The sequence below is a fragment of the Carassius auratus genome, chromosome 14, assembly GCF_003368295.1.
Source record: "Carassius auratus strain Wakin chromosome 14, ASM336829v1, whole genome shotgun sequence".
NCBI lineage: Eukaryota > Metazoa > Chordata > Actinopteri > Cypriniformes > Cyprinidae > Carassius > Carassius auratus.
In genome coordinates, this window is record NC_039256.1 from 12,473,930 (window position 1) to 12,495,831 (window position 21,902).

At 34.2% G+C, this 21,902-nt stretch overlaps 4 protein-coding genes across 5 annotated transcripts; 1 reads left to right on the forward strand and 3 right to left on the reverse strand.

The window, feature by feature from the left end:
• Nucleotides 1-878: 878 nt before the first annotated feature.
• On the forward strand, nucleotides 879-5,852 carry cd74a (CD74 molecule, major histocompatibility complex, class II invariant chain a). The gene is made up of 8 exons (XM_026280026.1): nucleotides 879-1,057; nucleotides 2,281-2,450; nucleotides 2,641-2,753; nucleotides 2,849-2,897; nucleotides 3,725-3,814; nucleotides 3,900-4,103; nucleotides 5,346-5,360; nucleotides 5,527-5,852. The coding sequence occupies exons 1-6, from the start codon at nucleotides 987-989 to the stop codon at nucleotides 4,100-4,102; spliced, it is 696 nt and encodes a 231-aa protein (XP_026135811.1). The 5' UTR covers nucleotides 879-986; the 3' UTR covers nucleotide 4,103; nucleotides 5,346-5,360; nucleotides 5,527-5,852.
• Nucleotides 5,853-10,412: 4,560 nt separating this feature from the next.
• LOC113113650 (probable UDP-sugar transporter protein SLC35A4) lies at nucleotides 10,413-11,875 on the reverse strand. The gene has a single exon (XM_026280027.1). The coding sequence runs from the start codon at nucleotides 11,613-11,615 to the stop codon at nucleotides 10,674-10,676; it is 942 nt and encodes a 313-aa protein (XP_026135812.1). The 5' UTR covers nucleotides 11,616-11,875; the 3' UTR covers nucleotides 10,413-10,673.
• Nucleotides 11,876-12,021: 146 nt separating this feature from the next.
• Nucleotides 12,022-18,466, reverse strand: LOC113113652 (SLC35A4 upstream open reading frame protein-like). The gene is made up of 3 exons (XM_026280031.1): nucleotides 17,822-18,466; nucleotides 14,403-14,501; nucleotides 12,022-12,432 (listed from the first exon to the last, which is right to left on the reverse strand). Exons 1-3 carry the CDS (start codon nucleotides 17,834-17,836, stop codon nucleotides 12,232-12,234), a joined length of 315 nt encoding a protein of 104 aa, XP_026135816.1. The 5' UTR covers nucleotides 17,837-18,466; the 3' UTR covers nucleotides 12,022-12,231.
• Nucleotides 15,327-17,823, reverse strand: LOC113113651 (uncharacterized). Of its 2 annotated transcripts, none has more exons than XM_026280029.1 (2): nucleotides 17,412-17,823; nucleotides 15,327-16,048 (listed from the first exon to the last, which is right to left on the reverse strand). In XM_026280029.1, exon 2 carries the CDS (start codon nucleotides 16,034-16,036, stop codon nucleotides 15,386-15,388), a length of 651 nt encoding a protein of 216 aa, XP_026135814.1. In that variant the 5' UTR covers nucleotides 16,037-16,048; nucleotides 17,412-17,823; the 3' UTR covers nucleotides 15,327-15,385. The 2 variants fall into 2 exon arrangements, with proteins under 2 accessions (XP_026135814.1, XP_026135813.1); XM_026280028.1 differs by having other exon boundaries at nucleotides 15,329-16,156.
• Nucleotides 18,467-21,902: the final 3,436 nt, after the last annotated feature.

Below are 21,902 nucleotides of genomic sequence, written 5' to 3' on the forward strand. Positions count from 1 at the left end.
TTTTGTACCATTGTCATAAATTAATCTATTACTTTTCCTGCATAATGTATAGCAAAAAAAACAAACAACAAAAAAATAAGCATTGTTAAAATATCTATTTGGGAGTCTTAGACCTTTCCAACTATATAGTTTGTCATGATTACGATTTATTTGTAATTTACTGAAGCATTTTTAGGCCATAAAGCAAGCCATAAATCAGAGATCGTGTAGCCTATGATTTCACTTCACATTTGATATTTGGAAAGGATTCTTGGTTTCTCAGTTCTGCCTTTCAGGAAAAACCAAAACATTTTCTTAAAAAAAAAAAAAAAAAAGTCAACTTCTTAGTTCTCCAATCAGAGAAACTGGATGCATGAATCAGTTGTATCCTGGCAGAGCTTGCACTAATTCCCTCACGTTTCATCATCTTTATTATTTTATTTCAAAATAACACCACTTTAGCATTTTTTTAGCTGTGTTAAGACTGCCAGCTAAAACTTTATTATTAAACATCACTCATAATACTCATTATGTACTTATCATTAATGTACATTTAGAAATGCAAGATACCAATAGAAGTATTAGAAATGTCAGATTTATTCGTATATTTTACAAATATGATTGCATATTTTCTAAACATACTCTACAATGATTTAATTGACTACTTATAAGAGTTACTGGAAATAATAACCTTATATGTGGGTCAAATCCGTCTCTGAAATATACGGATTTATTCTGTATTAGATCATTTAGGAATGGGGATGTTTCTTTTCACTTTTAGTTCTCATATTTATATTCAGGTTGAAGTATTCTTCTCTCCATCAACTAATGACGCTCTTCACGACAGCCAATCACATTTGAGATGTGAAGAGAACCCAAATCAGGTTCAGATTCACATCTGGGACTTTCCGTCCGGAAAAGCGGCTTCCAGAGGCGCATAAAACCTTTGGGGAGTTACAGAGAGTTCCATTTAGTGTTAGAGACGTAAACACAGAGACACGCCAGTGATGGAAGATCATCAAAACGAGGCGCTGCTTCAGCGCGTGCCAAGCCAGGAGACCCTCGTGAACCGCAGAAGGTAAAGTTTTTTGGACATAACAATAATAATAATAATAAAAAATAAATAAAAATTATTATGACTGCATATATTAATACATTCCAGTAGTGCATAGTGGTAATTATAATATAGCATAAATGTTAAATAATTCATGCTTTTAACTATTCTGCAGAACTTTTATTTTTCCGTTTTTGCATGCAAAACTCTCTTTTGGTAGTGTATTCAAATACAGTTTTGTGCAAATTAAAACATCGTTAATGATCCTGAATAATCAAGTAACTGTTTCAGTACAGTACAGTAGCTCATTTCGTGTCAAATTCCAATGAAAAACGGAAAAGAAGGGAATCAAACTCTACCTAGCGACTGGTGACGTCACACGCGCTGATGTTATTGATTGGATGTTTTTATGTAATAGAGCGACAAGGAAGATTTTTTAAATAAATATCATACTTAATCATTTCAATATATTCAGTTATTAGTTATTTAGATATCACTACGTTACAATCAAATAGACTTTATATATAAGTGAGCTACTGAGAAACATCAAGATACTTTTTAATGCATTTTTTTAATGACTGTTAATATTTTCTGTTTTCATTCTAAAGTTTTAGTATTATCCTATGCTATTTTGTTATTTTTATTTAAAAATATGTATACATTGTTATGAATAATTGTTATTTTCAGTTTCAGTTTTAGTAGCCTATATCAAGTCAACAAAATAAAAACAAATATCTTGACATATTGCAATAAAATATTATATTTGTTGACTTCTATTTTAAGGAACTTTTTTTATTATTGTTTTAGTTTTCATTTTAGTTAATTAGAACTAACTTACTTATAACCCTGCATTGGGTATTTTTTTATTTATTTGTTTATTCTCAGTTCTCCTAAAAACCCAAACCAGCCAACATCATTTAAAAAATGAAACCATTACATTTACAGTTTCATTTTTTCATATAGAAGATGCTTTTACCCACGCAGCTTACAAATGAGGAAGTATGGAATTCTCTTTTTAAATCAGTTGAACAGAAAATCACCTACAAAAAAATCCCTAGCGTCTCAAAAGTTTCAAAACATGCACATCGTGAATCACTGGAACTTTTCATTTTGAGGGGGAACTACAGTTTCTGTGCTAGATAGATGACCATTTGTTTCAAAACAATCAACGCCCACACAAACAAGCATGAGAAATGCCCCTGAAGAGCAGAAGGTCTGAGGTGTTTGTTGTGTGGCGTCTCCTGTAGGGGCGCCAATGGAAAGGCACTGAAGGTGGCCGGACTGACGGTTCTGGCCTGTCTGCTGCTGGCGGGACAGGCGCTCACCGCGTACCTCGTCTGGGGTCAGAAGGAACACATCAGTGCTCTGACCACTGGCCAGGAGAAGCTGAAGGCGGAGCTCACCAGAAAGATGTCCGGTGAGCAACACAGCCCAATGAATTACACAAACTAAACTTCACGCACTACTCATTTACTGTAACACAAGTCATTTCACCTAATTATTCATGCATATTATTCAGGAACTATAGATTGAGTTCTCCTTGCATCACATGGTTGAAGAGTTAAATGAATCCTGTTCTTATGGTTGGTCTGTGTTTGTTGTCCCAGGCGCTCCTCCAAAGGCCATGCATCTTCCCATGAACAGCCTGCCCCTCCTGAAGGGCTTCCCTGATGAGTCCTCTGACCAGACCTCCAGCAAGAAGAGCAGCGTTCCTCTCACTGTGAGATTAAACAGATAATCCTTATCTTCATCCATACGCCTGCATGGCTGCTTTTAGTTTGGAATATCTCAATCTTTTTTCTTTTTTCTTTTTAGAAACTGCGACCAGTTTTCACAAACCATAGAGAGGGCAGTGGACAGGATGGTAAAATCACCAACTCATATATAATAAAAAAATAAATAAAGTTTTTCAGTGCAAATGATATCATCAGCCAGTCTTGGTTAAAAAAAAAAAAATGGTAATTGAAATAAATGTTAATTATTGTTAGTTATTTAGATATTATTTTAGGATAAGTATTTAAATTAGCTTTAAGTTTTAAGTTTTTTTTTTTTTTAAAGATAATTTTTATATAAAATATTCAAATATTGTTTTTACAAATATTCATTTTATTAGGGTCGTTATATTTTCATATATAATAGTTGGTTTGTTTTGTTGCTTTTTTATTTATTTATTACTTAATTAAAGTTTTTCATTATGAATTAGCAGCCAGTGTTGTTAATATAATTGAAACTATATATGTATACAACATACATATACAACAAATATAACAAAACATTTAAATTGAAATTTTGGATGAAAAACTTTTACAAATGTTTCGCTGAAATAAAATAAGTACAAAAAAATGAAATAAAAATAAAAGCTACTGAATTAAAGAAAACTAATAAAAATGACAATTTCATGAGAAAATCTATAAACTTGAACTAAAATAAAAACTGAAAATATAATTTAAAGTGTGTGTCTATACACAAACACACACACACACACACACACACACACACACACACACTATATTCTAGAACTAAATAAAAATAATAATAAGTCAAATATAATTAATGTGTAAATACATATATAATCTATAAAATACACTGTATTATTATAGAATATAAATAAATATAAAAATGTAAAATATGAGTAAACTGTAAACAGTCTGAATATGTGACGTGGTCTGAATCTCCACATTCTGTGAAAAGCTTCCAGACTGATGCCGAAGCAGATGCAGCTGCCGATGAGGAGCCTGCCACTGCTGATGGACGAGGAGGTGAAGAGCTCTCCTGAATCAGGTGAGACACACACACTCACACACACACACAGACAGATCCGTTCAGATCTCTGTGTAACACACACACGCGCTCGTGTCTCCCGCAGCTGTGGAGGTTCAGGGTAAGTGTCAGCTGGAGTCTCAGAAGGAGGTCAGACCTGGGTTCTTCAAGCCTCAGTGTGATGAGCAGGGTAACTATCTGCCCATGCAGTGCTGGCACAGCACCGGATACTGCTGGTGTGTGGATAAAGACGGCCACGAGATCCCAGACACACGCATTCGTGGAGCCCCACTCCCCCAGTGCAGCTAAGGTGCCAGCGGACTTCACAGCCAATCAATATACATGTGTTTTCACCAGGGGCGCTGCACAAGCCCCCGGGCCCTATGCATAGCAGTCCTAATGCCCCAACCCCCCACCCCCACTTTTCAAGGGCCCTCTCTTCCTTTAGGGCCCTGGTAATCAGTACTGGTTTTACCCCCAGTCCGGCGCCCCTGGCTCTCACTCAAACTGTTATTTTACAATTAGTGTTTATCATTATTCATATACATAGTTATTCATATTTTGGATTAGCTTTCATTTGATTATTTTTGGTTTTCATTTTAGTTTTTTTTGTTGTTGTTGTTGTTGTTATGTTTATTATTTTTATAATTATATTTACCTTTAATTTACCATTTTATTTATTTAAATTTTAGTACTTCAACTTATTTTAGTTACTTGCCAAAGCAACATTTAAAAACCATTAGGGTTATTCAAGTTTTCATTTTGTTTTCAGAATTATTTTGTTTACAAAAAACAAAAACAAAATTTCCGTTTCTTTTTTAGTTTTAGTTTTACAGCACAGGTTCAGGTTTCCCATTCAGCAATTATTTATTTATTTATTTTTTGTGACTAAAACTTAAAAAATAATTATTATATACTACTATAGTATTTATTAATATTTTGAATTAGCATTTTTTCTTTTTAATTTTTATCAAAGTTTCATTGATTTCACAATGTTCTTTTATTACTTTTGGTATTTGTTATATATATTATCTTTAATATATTCTTATTTTATTTATTTTAATTTTAGTACTTAAACTTGATTTCAGTTAATTACAAAGGCAACATTTCTTAAGTTTTTCCATTCAATATTTACATCAAATAAATAATCCATTGACATGATTAAATTGATTTTCGCCACTTGTAGCTAACCTCATCAACACTGGCTGCTTTTTTCTAACTTCTGATTTTTGTTTAAGTTTTAGTTTTAAGTTTTAATCAAATATTTATATTATCTTTTTTTCCAGAAATGTTTAATTACCAAAAATGTTTTTTAATAGTTTTACTTTTAGGTTACACTCAGTAACACAAGCCGCTAATATAATTTGTAATGAAGAAGTTGAATTCAATTAGAAAAATAAATGAGTGCAGAAGTAGCACATACAGTAAAAATACATACTATGATCAAACAACTAGAAATGCATTATTAAGTTAATAACTTGTATAATAAAGTAGTATTGACATCTTTCTCTATGTTTGTTTCATGCATTTCTCTGCTGATGGATAATCCCAGATGCTGAGCTTCTCGGTGAGTATCATTTACAGTCGATTATAGATTCTTCGGGACATTCTAAAACGTGGTTTAATGTACTAATACAGTGATATTAGATTTTTGTATATAGTATACTTTATTCGTTCTGATAATCTTTGTTAAAATCCTGTTCTGATGTTTCTGTGTGTCTCTGTTTCTCCAGAGTGAATCATCTCTTCCAGAAATAAAGAGAATAACTCCAGTCCTTTAGCCTGTCATTAGTTTCAGCTCCTGGCGATCAATCAGTCCATATGGATTATATTAAATGGGAATAACCCAATAACCTTCCTAACTGAAGATCTCTTCTTCTGATCTGTGTTCAGAATAAATAAACATACGCAGCATATTAGTTATTAGTGCTGGTCTAACCCTTATTCTAATAATATCTCCAGAAAGTCCTCTGTGTGACTCCATTTCTGTTTTAATTTGAACTCACAGCATGAATATTACAGTGCTTATGACTGTAAATAAACACATGCTGTTTCCAAATATTGTCATTGTTTTATTTACAAATCAGCAAAAAAACTAAACAAAAAAAAACATTTATTTATTAAACTTGAATGTTTTCAATTCTGTCTGAATGATCTCTGTGTGTTTTGATATGAATATGAAATTAGAATATGACGTTTATTGTGTAGATACCTTAAAGACAAAAGTGTTGAAGGGCCAATAAAATAAGGCACAAAATACTACTGAAATTATAACATATTTAATCATCTTGCAATAAATATGATTCCAAACATCATCATAAAAATAGCATGTTGACCCATGTATTAAGTTAGTCTGATTTTTAAGAAACTATTTATTTAATCGTTTTATTCAAAATGAGCTTTAATTAGCTTCTCTTTTAATATCTATTTGTTTCATTTCATAGTCAATTTTATTTAATCAAGATACAGATAAATATAAGGATAAATATAAAAAATAAAAGCTAAACATATTTCCATTAAGCTTCTTTTTAACTAATTTACTTCCTTATTTCAGTTAGTAATGCAACCTTTCTAATCATTTAAATTTTAGATAATTTGTTTCACCTTTCAATTCATTTTTTTTTAATCAAAGTTCTTAAGTTAGTTTTTTGTGTGAGAGCAGAATAAATGAAGAGTAAATCTGCACTGAAGTGTGATGCAGCTTGCAGTGTTATTTTAGTATTATTTATATACTACTGTATGAGACTATACTAAAAAAAATAATGCAAACAATGAAATAAAACAGGAAAATTGTATACGAGTGCTATTCAGATTGCACTGAACATGACTGAAAACAGTTTTGTTCTGCATAATAAATTGCCATAGAGCAGAACGGCTGCACATAATTTGAGAAATATAGCTCACGTCCCCGTCTGACTCACGCACTTCTTCTTTCAGATCATTTTCACTGAATTAATAATATCTATAGTTCACTACAAAAGAGTCCTGCTTTCAGATGTTTATGTTTTAATAGTCTAATATCTCAATCTGCCTTTTTTTCTCTAAATGATATCAATCTTTCTTATCTTTTTCAAAACAGTTAAATGTTCAGTATCACTTCCTTTTTTATTTCAAGGTAACTTAACTAAAAACATTCGGACTTACTGAAGATCAGGCAATTGAATATGAAAGTGTTTTATGAAGTCAAAGGAGGAAATGAATCTCACAGTTAGACGTTCAGAATAAACTGACCACAGGGTTTATTTTTAGGACCGAGCGGATGATGATGAGATACAAGCAGTGAAATTTTCCCATCAACGCAGAACTATAGATTTTATTTTATATTGAAACAGTTTTTATTATTTTAACTTTTTTTTTTAAATCACACATATTTAATTACTTTTCATTTTATATTTTCCTTTTAATTTGAGTTAAAGTTTGTCATTTGGTTGTGTATTTTTGTCATTCAAATTTTAGGTTTTTATTCAAATTTTAAAATATAGATTTTTTTTACATTTGTAGATTTCTATTGTTTTTATTTCAGTTAAATAGACAAATTTAAATAGACATTTTTAGATAAACATAACTACATATTCTAAAAATGAAATGACTAAATGTACATAAAATTACAGACTATAAACTACAGAAATATCTAAAACTGAAACAATATTTTAATAATAAATAATATTTCTACACAAATATTCTTATGTAGCTTAGCACACAGAAATGCAAGCACACACACGCACACAATAAAATCTGTATAGACATTATTTAAGTAATAAAAAATAAGAAGTAAAAAAAACAACAAAATGACCAAAACTTTAACTTTTTTTTAATATTTATAAGATAATATAATAAAAATGTTAAATCTATATTGCAAAAAGTATTGGTCCAGTCCAAATTCTTGCTATAAAATTAGAAACACTATTCCCTATATTATAATTACATGCATAAACATTAAGATTTGTACTGATGGAAATGACTAAAGTAGTCAAACCTGGTCTTTAATAAGCATGAATTAATAGCCTTCTCATTGTGTCAGAATGAACATATATATATTACATATATATTTTTTTTATATATATATATCAGGCTCCTGTGTTTATGTTCAGTTATTTTACGTAAATGCCAATGAAAAGAACATATTAAAGTGAAATTACTGAACTGAAGATCAGTGTGTGCTTGTGTTTCACTCTCATTTTCATTAGTGTTCACTTTCACCTGTGTGTGTTTAAATGTGTTCCATTCAGGGTTATATAACTATATTGTAACAACACTATGGACAGAAGTATTGGGACACCCTTATTTTGACAAGAGAAATCACAAGAATTTCATTTTACTAGAATTTATTTTTAGTAAGAATTTAACTGAGAGCTCTGTAATGGCATTTTTACTTGTAAGAACTGAACTCTAACTGGCATTGTTATAGAAATCCCTTTCATTTCCAAAAAAAATAATAAAAAATGTATAAGAAATAAGCAATGGCTCCAATGCCAAGCCCCGCAGCACAGTCACCACTGCATCTCACAGCTATTAGTATACACAGAAATGATCCAGATTCATTCACTCTGGAAAAAGTTGCTACTTTTGTCACCTTAAGTCTAATAAATTATTTCAAGATATTTTACCATAAACAGCCCTGTAGTCCAGCGATTTGCATTTTTGAGAAATGTATGAGTATGATTATTTGGTTAATGGATGCATACTGGCATATTGATTTATCTCAACTGTACCTGACAGGACTGTGGTTTTCCATATCTCAGCTCCGTAACAATGTGCTCACAGTGCCTTACAAGCACACTATATGGAAGTTATTTTCCAAAAAGGCTGTGTGCATCCTGAACAATCTCTTGAATGGGACATGGCTCATATTTCTCATCCAGAATGTTCTTCTTCACTGTGGCTCTCTGGTGTAGTACTGCCATCTTACTGTTGGACACAGAAAGTGCATGTTCAGCTGTAGAGGAAGAAATGGAAAGAGCAATCGTGAGACTTAAAGTGAATGGTTCAGATTCAGTGCAGATTAAGCTCAATAGCCATGTGAAATACTCACAGTGTGATGCCTCGGTGAATCACATGACCATAACCTTCACCATAACACAGACCAGTGCTGGTTTAAGCCTCTTTTTGTTGTTGTTGTTTGTTAGAAAATAGCAGGTGTAATATTTAAAAAATAATTACATATAGAGCTATTAAATATGTAAAAAACAAATTATAAAGTTTAGCTGAAATAACGTTTGCCGCAGGGCCCCCTAAAGCTGCACATAGACCATTTTATGTGACAATTCTAAAGGAAGATATTCTCTAAATTACATAAATCATATTTTTGTAAATTAATGTAAAGGCTATCAATAATACATTAATTTGAAACATCGGTAATAAACCTCAGAGGGTAGGAGCAACTCGACACTAAGGGTCTTCCTAAAACAAGCTAACAAACAAAGTTTGCACTCTCGATCCATGCACTGAACAAGGTATTCATTTCATAACAGAGTTTGAAAATTACACTGTGCTGTTAAATGTTTGAATGGAGAAAAATTCAATTCTCCAAAACTGTTCACTAAGGTTATGATTAAATTTGAAATCGCCAAAGAAATATGTCATAAATGTTGTTACTTTTGCTCAAATCGTGCATAGACAGTAAAAGAGATTAAAAGCTTATTTCTCAGGCTAGATCAGCCAGTGCGCATGCGCAGTTTTAAATGCGCGTGTCGTATTCTTTTACTGTCTGTCTATGGTATCGGCAGCAGCATTGACGAGCTGACTTTACTGATTAGTGATTGGCTTTTTCATTCAGAATGCGGGGCATATGCTTGCTGTCTGGGTTATACTGTCATCTAGTGGACAAAACCAGTCTCAAGTCACTTTAATTTTTAAAATGATAGATTTTTTTTTTTTTTTTTTGATATTAAGTAAAGATCATGTTCAATTAAGATATTTTGTAAATGTCCTACTGTAAATATATCAAAACCTAATTTATTATTAGTAATATACATTGCTAAGAACTTCATTTGGACTTAAAGGGGAATTTCAGATTCCAGATTTTCAAATAGTTGTATCTCAGACAAATATTGTCATAATTTTAAAGGGAAGCTTATTTATCCACCTTTCAGATGTAGTATAATTTACAATTTACAAAATAAAGTGAGTTTATGCTTAAATAAAAATAAATACAATATCTGTCATTTAAAACTTGTTTTCCTTTTAAATTGGTTTGATTTTTCAGATTTTTTTAATCTAAAGATATGTTTGTAGGTGATTGACCTCAATAGTCACAAAACACATCAGAGACAGTGTTGTTGCCGTTATCTAATATTAAAACAATTTGTTCTTTAAAATAAACTAGTGATAAAATATAATTATAGAAATAAGAAATATTGCAATTGAAATAAAATAGTTAAAAGTAAAATTACAAATAAAGAAATAAAAATAAAGCTAAACAGAAATATAAACAGAAAACCAAAATTATAAAAAAGGCAAAAACACAATCAAAAATGACTACAACTTCAACTAAAAGGAAAATGTAAAAACAAAACAAAATACTAATATCATATAAATAAAACACTTCAAAAAGACAGCATTTTTCCCATATAATAAATACTAAACACCTCATTGTAAAAAAACACTTGAGCAGGCACACTTGAAAATGACCCATTATATTTATTTGCATAAACATGGATTCAACATTTATTTAGTAAATAAAGTACTGCATATGAAAAGCACTCAGTTTTGATGAGATGATGGTCATTCGCAGTAAGACACTTCTAGAAAGAGGACAAAGGCGTAAGACAGAGATGAGGACACAAGCACGCTGAGAAAACAAACATCAGAGAGACACTGCGCTTCACTGCTTATAAAGAGTTATAAAAAAGCAATAAAGTAATCTTCAGTGCCATCCGATCTACCTGTAATACAGGTACACGGCCCATCCAATCAGCACCACAGGAAACAGGAAGTAAGGTGTAAGCTGTATTCCCAGAATCCCCCATGACAGCACTCCATTCACCAGCATAGAAGAGGAGATGACGAACAGCCGCGTGATTCCCGTTCCGTGTTTCATGATGACAGACATGAGGAGCCCGTTAGCAGCCTGTCCCGCGATAATGAGCCAAACGAGGGCAGAGAAACCCTCGAAAAACCCCTGCTGCCCGCCGCCAGAGACATGAGACGCCAGATTGATCCCCACGCCGAAGACGTACAAGAACAAGTTCTGGAGACTCAAAGGCAGACGCTGGGTTTTCAGCACCCGCTCGGTGTAAACAGCGGCCAGTCCTGAGATGAAACTGTAGACAAGCACCAACAGCAGACCCCAGGAAGTGATGCGGAGCCTGGCGGAGGATTCGTCTGAAGCTTCCCAATCCAATCCGGAGTAGCTGTGACACACACCGGCAGCCACGAGCATCCCCAGAGCGAGCCACTGCCCCAGTCGCAGCCGCTTCCCCAAGCAGGCCGTGTAGAGGAGCGCAGTGGATGCGATTTTTAGGTTACTGAGCACTTGGAAGGAGCTGGGATCCATGTAGGCTTGCATGAACACCACTAGGTTGTTGTTGAAAGCGTAGAGAAGCGCAGGAATGGCGTACGGCGCCACCATCCACGCTGATATTCTGAGGCCCGACAGATTTCCAGATGCCAGCAGAGCCGCGAAGGAAAGCACGAGCTTGATGAGCTCGATCAGAAGCACACATGACGACGGGCTGAAGGGAACGCGGCCGTCGACTTTGGTGAGAGAGATGAGAGGAGCGTGGGAGCCGTAAATAAGGACCAGGAGAAGCAGGAGACAAAGCCAGCGTCTTCTGAGAGGAGCTTCTGCTTCAGATGAACCGACATTATCAATCACAATCATGCTGGAAGTAGAGGAAGAAGTTCTACAGCAGACTGAAACAAAGCACCGGGACAGATGGAAATCTTCAACGGTGCAGTATTAAACAAAACGGACATGATGCTTGAGCGGAGTCTGCCGTGTTAGTGTGTAAAGCTGCACAATTTGGCCAAAGATTTTGTGATTATATATCCACATGATTATACAATAATAGCAGCAAACATTTTTACCATACTACTAAATAAAATAAAAAATTAAATAATAAAATCACTTTAAAATAAACAAAATAAGAATTCAAGAAAACAATTAAAATTAGTGATATTAAACAAATATATAATATACATACAGTGTGTATTCATTTTACAGTACAGCTGTGAAATTCAAATAAAAAAAATTACTACAACTAAATAAAAACCATACTAAAAAAAATGACTACTGTAATTTAACTGTAAAACAAAAAACACGTATTCAAGAAAAACAAAAATTTAAAATGAAATTCTACAGTCACATACAGACCTCAGACCACAGTTTTATCTAATTCAGCAGGGAAGGCGCTCTGATATGAGGCTGAATGACACAAAAGCAAGCAGCAAGGAAGCATCTTTTCCTCTTCAGTGTGAATCGGGCTGCTAACGAGCTGTTAATTACTCGGCCCTTTCTTCAGAGAGTTGAGGAAGTCTCGGAGGCTCGTCTCGATGTTGGGCACCTCGTATTTCTGAGCGGCGTAGAGTCCTGTCACGGTCCCCAAAGCCACTCCCAGGACGCCTGAGGAACGCAGTCTGGAAATCACACACCCGGCCAGGAATCCTTTCAGGAAAGGAGATGCTAATAGAGAGCCACCCTTTCAGGACAGACACAAACAGAGCAGAAGAGACCGTTTCAGCTGTCGGGAGCTGTCAATCTTAATGTATATAAAATACAACCTCTGTTTATTTTTACTCGTAATCAGTAAGACAGGAGTTTTCATACGGGGGCTGGGGATGGCAAGGGGGTCCTAGATCAATTTGGGTAACTTATTCATTTTATTATTCATTTTATTTATTATAAAGAAAAATCATATTATATCTTATATAATTTTGATCTAAATATTTTTCTAAAAAAAAATATATGTGGGAAATAATTTAATCTTTAGATATGTTGTAAGTATTTAATTTTGTTGTCATAATTAGGATTATAACAGTTAACTAAAACACTGACCTATTTTAGGCAAGGCAACATTTTTCATTTATTTACATACTGATAACAAATAATAATTCATAAAGCTAATAAATAAAACTGAAACTGGAATAAACATTAATAAAACATATATAAACTAAATGAAATAGTACCTTTATAAACAAAAATGGCACAGAGAGAAAATGTAACTATAATTAAAAAAAGAAAAATAAATAGATGAAAATATTAATAAAACTACACAGATGTAAAGGAAAGAAAACTAGTAAAAATACCAAAAACTGAAAATCTAATATATATAGTATCTTAGTACTAAAATAACACTGCTCATAATTATAATAAATATAATATTATCCTCAGTATAAATTGATTTTATACATAAAAATATACAGCTAACTTTACATTTATCAATGGGGTCTATCTTATAACAAAAAAAAAAATGAAACTAATTATCAGTATAGTACCACACTTTATGTACAGATGCATCTCAATAAATTAGAATGTCGTGGAAAAGTTCATTTATTTCAGTAATTCAACTCAAACTGTGAAACTGGTGTATTAAATACATTCAATGCACACAGACTGAAGTAGTTTAAGCCTTTGAAAAGTGAAAGTGAAAGTGACGTGACATTCAGCCAAGTATGGTGACCCATACTCAGAATTTGTGCTCTGCATTTAACCCATCCGAAGTGCACACACAAAGAGCAGTGAACACACACCCGAAGCAGTGGGCAGCAATTTATGCTGCGGCGCCCGGGGAACAGTTGGGGGTTCAGTGCCTTGCTCAAGGACACCCAAGTCGTGGTATTGAAGGTGGAGAGAGAACTGTACATGCACTCCCCCCACCCACAATGGTTCTTTTAATTGTGATGATTTTGACTTACATTTAACAAAAACCCACCAATTCACGATCTCAACAAATTATAACTCTTCATAAAACCAATACAAAACATTTTAGTGAATTGTTGGCCTTCTGTGGTTCAGCAAATTCCTTGACACGTCTGTGTGTGGTGGCTCTTGATGCCTTGACACCAGCATCAGTCCATTCCTTGTGAAGTTCACTCGAATTCTTGAATCGATTTCTCTTTACAATCCTCAGAAGGATGTGGTTCTCTCTGTTGGTTGTGCATCTTTTTCTTCCAAACTTTTTCCTTCCACTCAACTCTCTATTAACATGCTTGGATACAGCACTCTGTGAACAGACAGCTTCTTTGGCAATGAATGTGTGTGGCTTACTCCCCTTGTGAACGATGTCAATGATTGTCTTCTGGACAACTGTCAGATCAGCAGTCTTCCCCATAATTGTGTAGCCTGAACCAAACTGAGAGACCATTCTGAAGGCTCAGGAAACCTTTGCAGCTGTTTTGAGTTGATTAGCTGATTTTCATGTCACCATATTCTAATTGAGTTAGTGAATTGGTGGGTTTTTGTTAAATGTGAGCCAAAATCATCCCAAAATTAAAAGAACCAAAGACTTAAACTACTTCAGTCTGTGTGCACTGAATTTAGTTATTATACAAGTTTCACAATTCGAGTTGAATTACTGAAATAAATTAACTTTTCCATGACATCCTAATTGACTGAGATGCACCTGTGTGTGTTCTTTAGTAATAGGTAATAGTCGTGGTTCTGTGGTACCTGAGGAATTCCCGCCTGAACCTCATCCTCCACTTTCCTCTGGATCTCCTCCAGATGCTCTTTGAGCTCAACCAGATCCTTCAGTCGAGTCACCGGATCCTGAAACAAAGACCACTGAGCTAAACCAACACAACACAACACTGACAGATGAACAACAGAGATCTGTTAAACTCAACGTCCAGGCGCCTTTAGTCCGAATTCGTCTTTAGTTCATGAGATCGTCTGTCTAATGTTTGGTTTTCTACGAGAGCTGTCAAATGCTAAGAGTTCAGAAACACACGAGCTGCGTCCGAAATCGAATACTGCGTACTGGGTACTACATTTGAATTTGAACGTACTACTCGACCGTTAGAAAAGTACGTTCTATATAGTATGAATGTGGGTAGTATGATGGAATTCGGACGTACTACATCCGCCATGTTGACATTGTCACGTGACATACGTCGTCACAACAGCGCGTAAATTTAAAGAGCTCAATCTACTGAGCGAACATCGGTGATGTTTTTCATTTTTCTTACCGCTTTCGTCTGCGTTTTTATGTCGTTTGAATTAACAATTCAAAGCAGGCGTTGGTCAGCTGTTCGCAGATCATGCCTTCGTTGACAGCTTGTAAATCCTTTACTAAAATAAATTTAGCTTTTAATTTTATACCTCAGAATAACAGCAGCTACAGCTGTGAACAGAATGACAGCCTGATTTTATGTAAGGATATAAAGTAATTTATTGTAATACATAAATACAAATAAAATTACACAAAATGAACATAAATTAATAAACTTGAATGAATGCTTAGACAAATACACACACACACATATATATATACATAAATACACACATCACAATATATACATAAATACATACATAATATATACATTATAGACAATATACACACATATATAAATATATATAGTTAGATATAGATATATCAGCAAAAAAATGTGTAACCTATTGAAATTTTATTCTAAAAAACAAAAACTACATATTTACAGACTGTGAACAGCATCATACAGGCTTCTGTCACTGGCCTTTGACATCCAAGAGCTGCATAACATTGTGCACAGAATGAGCAGGTCAGGTCTGTCATGGGGATTTTGAGGAGGCTGATTGCCTTCTCCACCACAGCTTTTCTTCTGGTAGCTGGAACAATAGATGGCTGTCACATACAAACTGAACCTCCAGCAAGTGAAGCCCAATGTTATTTCAACAGGAAGCGGTTTCATTCTGTTCAGCTCCAGGTCACCACCATGGTAAGTACCTTGATATCTTTGTTGAGTATCCCGGGTCTGTGTATGATGCCAGGGTGCTGAAGAACACTGGAGGCCTATCCACCTGCAGGAAAACACATCCTGGGAGATGGTGGGTATCCTTGTGTGAGTGTTCATCTGCCTCATCACAGCAGACAGAGAGCCTGAACACAATCCTGCACAGCTTTGATTCAACACCAATGATGCTCGTGCACAGAACTTGTTGAGAGAGCCTTCAGATGATGAAGACCAGCTGTGCTCCATCTTCTTCTTCAAGGCCCTGGAAGTGAGTTCTGCTTTTGTGCAGATGTTGTTGCATGCTGTGCAGTGCTCCACAACCTCCGTCTTCTGAATGAGGACATTGCTGATCCAGAAGTTGTGGAAGATCATGACGATGATACACTGGAACCCCAAAACACAGAAGTCAGCACAGAAGAGCATGTGCGGGACAAACGGACCACAGCTGTGTCACAGCAGACGACCGTGTGCAGCTCTTTAAGAGCAGATTACCTGTAGGACAGTCGAACAGGTAAAGACTCTGCAAATCAGTTCATGTTCTCATAGTGCTATTGTTTCAGCTTGTGTAAGTTGTGTAAGGTAATTTTAAGACTGTCAAATCAAGATATACATATATTAGTTATTTAAGAAATATAAATACTATAAAATCACATAAATATGTATAAATACACATGTAAGTATTTACATTTAAACGTGTGTGTATTTATATATACACATAAATATTACACTCATAACTGGGAATTCATATTACAGTTGAAAATGAAAATTTTACAATTTGAAAATCTAGAAACATACCACATAACATATCATACCAACATATTTACAACAAGTTTAATTTTACAATATGTATTACTTCATCCCTGGGTTATATTTTTGAATTCCACTTTTTTTCACTCATTTTTGATTCCCAAATTTAAAGTCCTCATCTACAGTTACTGAAATGAAGCTGCTGAAGTTTATTTTCCTGACATTATTATAGAAACGTCTTAAGAAATTCCCTTTTGCTGTTGCTTTAAGCTCTATTATACTACTTTATGAAAATGTTAATGTGGTTTTGTCTGAAGCTTTGTGCTCTTATCCATGTAGAAATGAAAAATAAATAAATAAATACATAAAGAGAATAATTTGTATGGGTATTTCTCTAAAGTGTGGCACCCATTCTCAAGACAACATTCTTCAGATGTAAAAAAAACAACTGGAAACTGGAAACTACAAAATCAGTGCACACAACTGCTTCAAAAGTTATTTGCTATTAAGTAACTTACTTTGCAACTGACAAAATAGCAACTGGAAATACCTGGAAATTCATATTATAATATAAAAACAGTGAATAAGGTTTCATCAGTGGATGAGAACAAGATTGTGTTCGTCAGACTCTGTAACATCAGAACAGGATTCACACATTACTGACGATTTACGATCAAACTGAGGCACCTATTAACAATAGTTTGCCTTGTAAGTTATCCAACATTTTTTTAATCAAAATATCAACACTAGTAAAATGTAAATTAGCTCGTTTCAATTACTTACAATTTTGTAACTTTATATCATTAAATTACTTAACGAGCCGTCTGTAGAAAGCAGCCTTAACAAGCTGAAGCACAGCCTCTGATCGATAATGATTATTAAACATATTTCTCATCAGTTTACAATGTGTAAAACTTTAACATATCAGTCGTTTACTTGGATTATGTTAAACAAGTACACTTTAACCACAATGAACAGCGTTTATCCATAAGGTACTTACACTTCAAAACAGCGGCGTCACGATCCTCCGATTTTCCGTTATTTTCGAATATGAGTATGACGAGCCCTCTCCCGGTGCCTCATGGGATAGAGAAGTGTCCATCCTATGCATACTACGGAATTCGGCCGGAAGTAGTATGCCATCCGGGTACATCTCGCCTACTGTTTTTCGAATACTGAGAATTCGGACATACTACTTGCTTCGCATACTGTTTTTCGCCTACTATATAGTATGGAAGTATGCGATTTCGGACGCGGCTACGGTGACTTTGCATAACTTGAATAAACCTTCACAACAGCGCTAATTAACAAACAGATGTATGTATGAATATCACTTAAATACACATGGCATACACGGGTTTGTTTTTATCTGTTAGCTAATTCATTAAAGACAGACAGACAGTCTCTCACCTTGTCCTCCGCCATACTGCAGTTAAATGACAAACGATTCAATCTACGCTCGACTCATCCGGTCTGAATCAGGACGACTCGCTCGAACGCCACAAATCACGCCTGATTGTTCATGCCTCGCTTGAATATATTATCTAATATCTTAATATATTTTTTATTAGAATTGACAATGCAATCGAGAAAAGAAGAGTTATGTTTAAATGGAAGTGATAAATACATGAGCCCCTTGAAAGTTCAAAGGCTCGAGAGTAGAAATCATAAAAATCACATTACACGTATATTTTTCAATGCAATACGTGTGATAACCGTAACTTTTCTCATCGCTTTTCACGATTGCCTAATCACAATTGTCCTGCAGCACGGAATATCGAAGTTTTGTGTTATTATATAAAGGGGTTGATTTCTGTTTGTAATTAAAAGACTTAAATCTGTAACATTGGATACAAATGACAGCATTGATGAAACATGTTGAGATTTGAATCCGACTCAACGGATTCTCTCTACGCCACCAAGAGAGAAAAACAATTGTTTGTATCCTGAGAAACAGTTATTAACATAGAAATGTTTTCACTATATGGCTTTTACATACATGTGAAGTAAAATAAAGCTATAATAAAAATAAAATACAAATAAAAATATTGCTTAAACACTGCCGTACGCTTTACTTTTGCAGATCAGACTCTCATTGGGCCTCCAGTAGTTCATCTGATCTCTCCTCCTCTGTTTTACTGCACTATACAGCAGAAACCCAGGCTAAAACACCGACTCAACTCCCGCATGATCCGGAACCCCGAGGAGGAGAGACCGGCCTGGGTTTGTGTTTGGACCCATAGACAGTAAAAGAAAGGGGTTTGGACCATGGACCGGTCCTGCGCTCGAGCAGTGAGGCTTCAATAAGACACGCGCTCATTGGCCGCGGACAGTCTTCTTCTTCTTCTTCTTCTTCTTCTTCTTCTTCTTCTTCTTCTTGTAGAATTCTGGCAGTGTAGACGCTGCTGAGCGTATTACTGCCCTCCACAGGTCAAAATGTAAAGTAAATTCTTACATACAGTCCTGTATCAAGCAAGAACTGAAGAACTGCCTTGGAGATCAGTTTATGCTCATCACTGTGACCAAACAAAGATAAAAGAGTAAAAGCCTTAACTCCAAGTCCTGCCATTAAAAAAAATAATATATTTCTTTGTGTCCTATACTTTCTGCAAATGCCCTACCGTCTCAAGACTCCCACATTCACACAATCCAGAAACATTCTTTCCTACAATCCACAAAGAATAATTTAACGCACAGTGTCCCAACCTCAATCTACACATTATAACTGAGTCCCTGTGGGGCAAAATGATACATGAACATCTTTTCTTAACTATAGGTTGTATTGAAAAGTAGTGTCTACCCCTAATTTTTCTTTTCCCACCCCCTCTACCATTCATTTATTAAGCCCGCTTTAATTCATTCCCTCAGTTCCACTCTCCCTAATAATACATGGACATCTACTTCTCTTCCTAAACTCTCCTTTGCAATTTTATCCACCCGTTCATTCCCCCTCACCCCAGCATGTCCGGGAACCCACCAAAACCTGATGTTGCAGACAAATCTAATTCTAAACAACACAATCAAAATATCATTTACAATGTCAGGACGCGCTTTTGATTTTCCTACTTTTACCGCGGACAATCAGTATCAGCCCTCCACAATAACCGACATCACACACACACACACACACAGGGAATATAAACATTATTTTCTTAAATTATATTATATAGAAACACCTTTTTTTGCTTTCATATATATATATATATATATATATATATATATATATATATATATATATATATATATATGTGTGTGTGTGTGTGTGTGTGTGTGTGTGACCCTGGACCACAAAACCAATCATAAGGGTCAATTTCTAGAAATTGGAATTTATACATCACCTGTAAGCTGAATAAATAAGCTTTCCTTTGATGTTTGTTAAGATACGACAATATTTGGGCAAAATACAACTATTTGAAAATCTGGAATCTGAGAATGCAAAATAAATAAATACAAATACTGAGAAAATCGTCTTTAAAGTTGTCCAAATGAATTCTTTGGCAATACATTTTAGCCTACTAATAAAAAATTAGGTTTTGATATGTTTACTGTGGAAAATTTACAAAATATCTTCATGAAAAATGATATTTATTTATTATTCTAATGATTTTTGACATAAAAGAAAAATCGATAATTTTTATTTTATAAAAAAATATACCCCAGCGACTTAAGGCTGTTTTTGGTTCAGTGATATAATTTCTAAATAATTTAAATAATCTTAAGGCTTTGCAGTAATTTACAGCTATTTTTGTTTTGTTATTTTGTTATTTTTTATGTTGATATTTTATTTTAAAATTCTTTTTTTTTTGTGATGCCCATTTACATTTGTGGATATATAGTTTCTATGTAATATCTAAATTGATAAAATACCATATTTTAAATTCACCATAATTATATATATATATATAATTATTTTGATTGCTTCCACTGTCTTCATCTGTAAGTCGCTGTAAGCGTCTGCTAAATGAATAAATGTAAATTTAAATAAATATATATATATATATATATATATATATATATATATATATATATATATATATGTGTGTGTGTGTGTGTGTGTGTGTGTGTGTGTGTGTGTGTGTGTGTGTGTGTCAATATTTCAATATTTATATTTATTTTGTAATTTCTCTCATGAAAAAAAAAATAATAATAAGTCGACATCTTTCCAAAACCTAATCGCCTGTTTTTAAGGATAAAGGTTTTTAAGGATCTTCCGATCCCTAATTTTATTGGTAATTCATAAATGAGTTGATCTTAAAGGTCTCTGTCCAGTTCTTTGATTCTCTTCCTCTGTTTCTTCAGAGATGGAAGCCATATTAGAAGAGACATTTTGTTTCTGTTCATCAAAACTGTTTACATTTTGAAAGATATGAATACTATATGGCTGCCAGATTAATTGTAATAAAACTAAAATGATGATATGGCACAGTGGCATTATTAGATCATACTGGCGCTGTTTAAATAATTATTACATGCGCTGCGATTTCAGAGAGAAGCATGGCACTGCTTTCTTTTTTTACCCATCTTCCAAACCATGTAAAGAGAAGTGCTTATAATAATCAGCTTTATGGTCACTCTGTTGTCTGTCTGTGGTTTTCTGCCAGAATAAAAGCTTGACGGTTTTGAAAATGTAAAAATTAAGATGACCATAAATATTGCTACTGTAATATTACAGTGCTGACTGTATTATTCTTATATTATTTTTCTTAAATACTTGTTTTGTTTGTTTCACAGTGAAATATTAAAACAATAATATTTTCTGCTCTGCTCGTGAAGCGGGAGGAGTCTCGAGTGGCATATGGTGATATTGGCATGACGACAGAGAATGGAATGGAGGGCGGGGCTTTGATCAAAGCAGATGTCACTCAACAAGTTGCTGTAATACCCAATCAGGTGAGCTGTCAATCATCCTCATTACAACACAGAGACAAGCAGATGAAAGAACGGAGTTTATGAAGGCACAGCTCTTTAGAAATGATCAATGATTAATTAGTTTTTACTCTGTGTCTTGTGTTTCTCAGGGACTCATGGAGAATAAAGTGATTAACACGGCCAGTCCAATAATGATGTTTCCATTAGTGAGCACTGTGAAAACAGAACCCATATAATATATATTTAATATAATAATAAATAATTGACAATATTAGAAATCTGAAATAAGAATAAGAATAATCTGAGAGGATAATAACAAGACTTTGATAGATTGGGAAAGCTGTTGAACTGCTGACACAGAAACACAGAAGCTCTGAGTTTATGTTTGTGATGTGTTCCTGCTTTCATATGTACAGATTCAGGGGTTTTCTGTTCCTCAGGCTCTGGGTTTGTTTACAGCGAGAGGTCGTGGTCGATGTAAGAATCTCACGTGTGATTACGTCTATAAGAACAGACACAAACCTCAGCGCTGTCTGACCTGCGGCTGTGAACTCAAGAAGAAACTCACAGTGAGATTCAGAGCCGACAGTCAGCTGCTGTTTAAACAAATACCATCTAATTA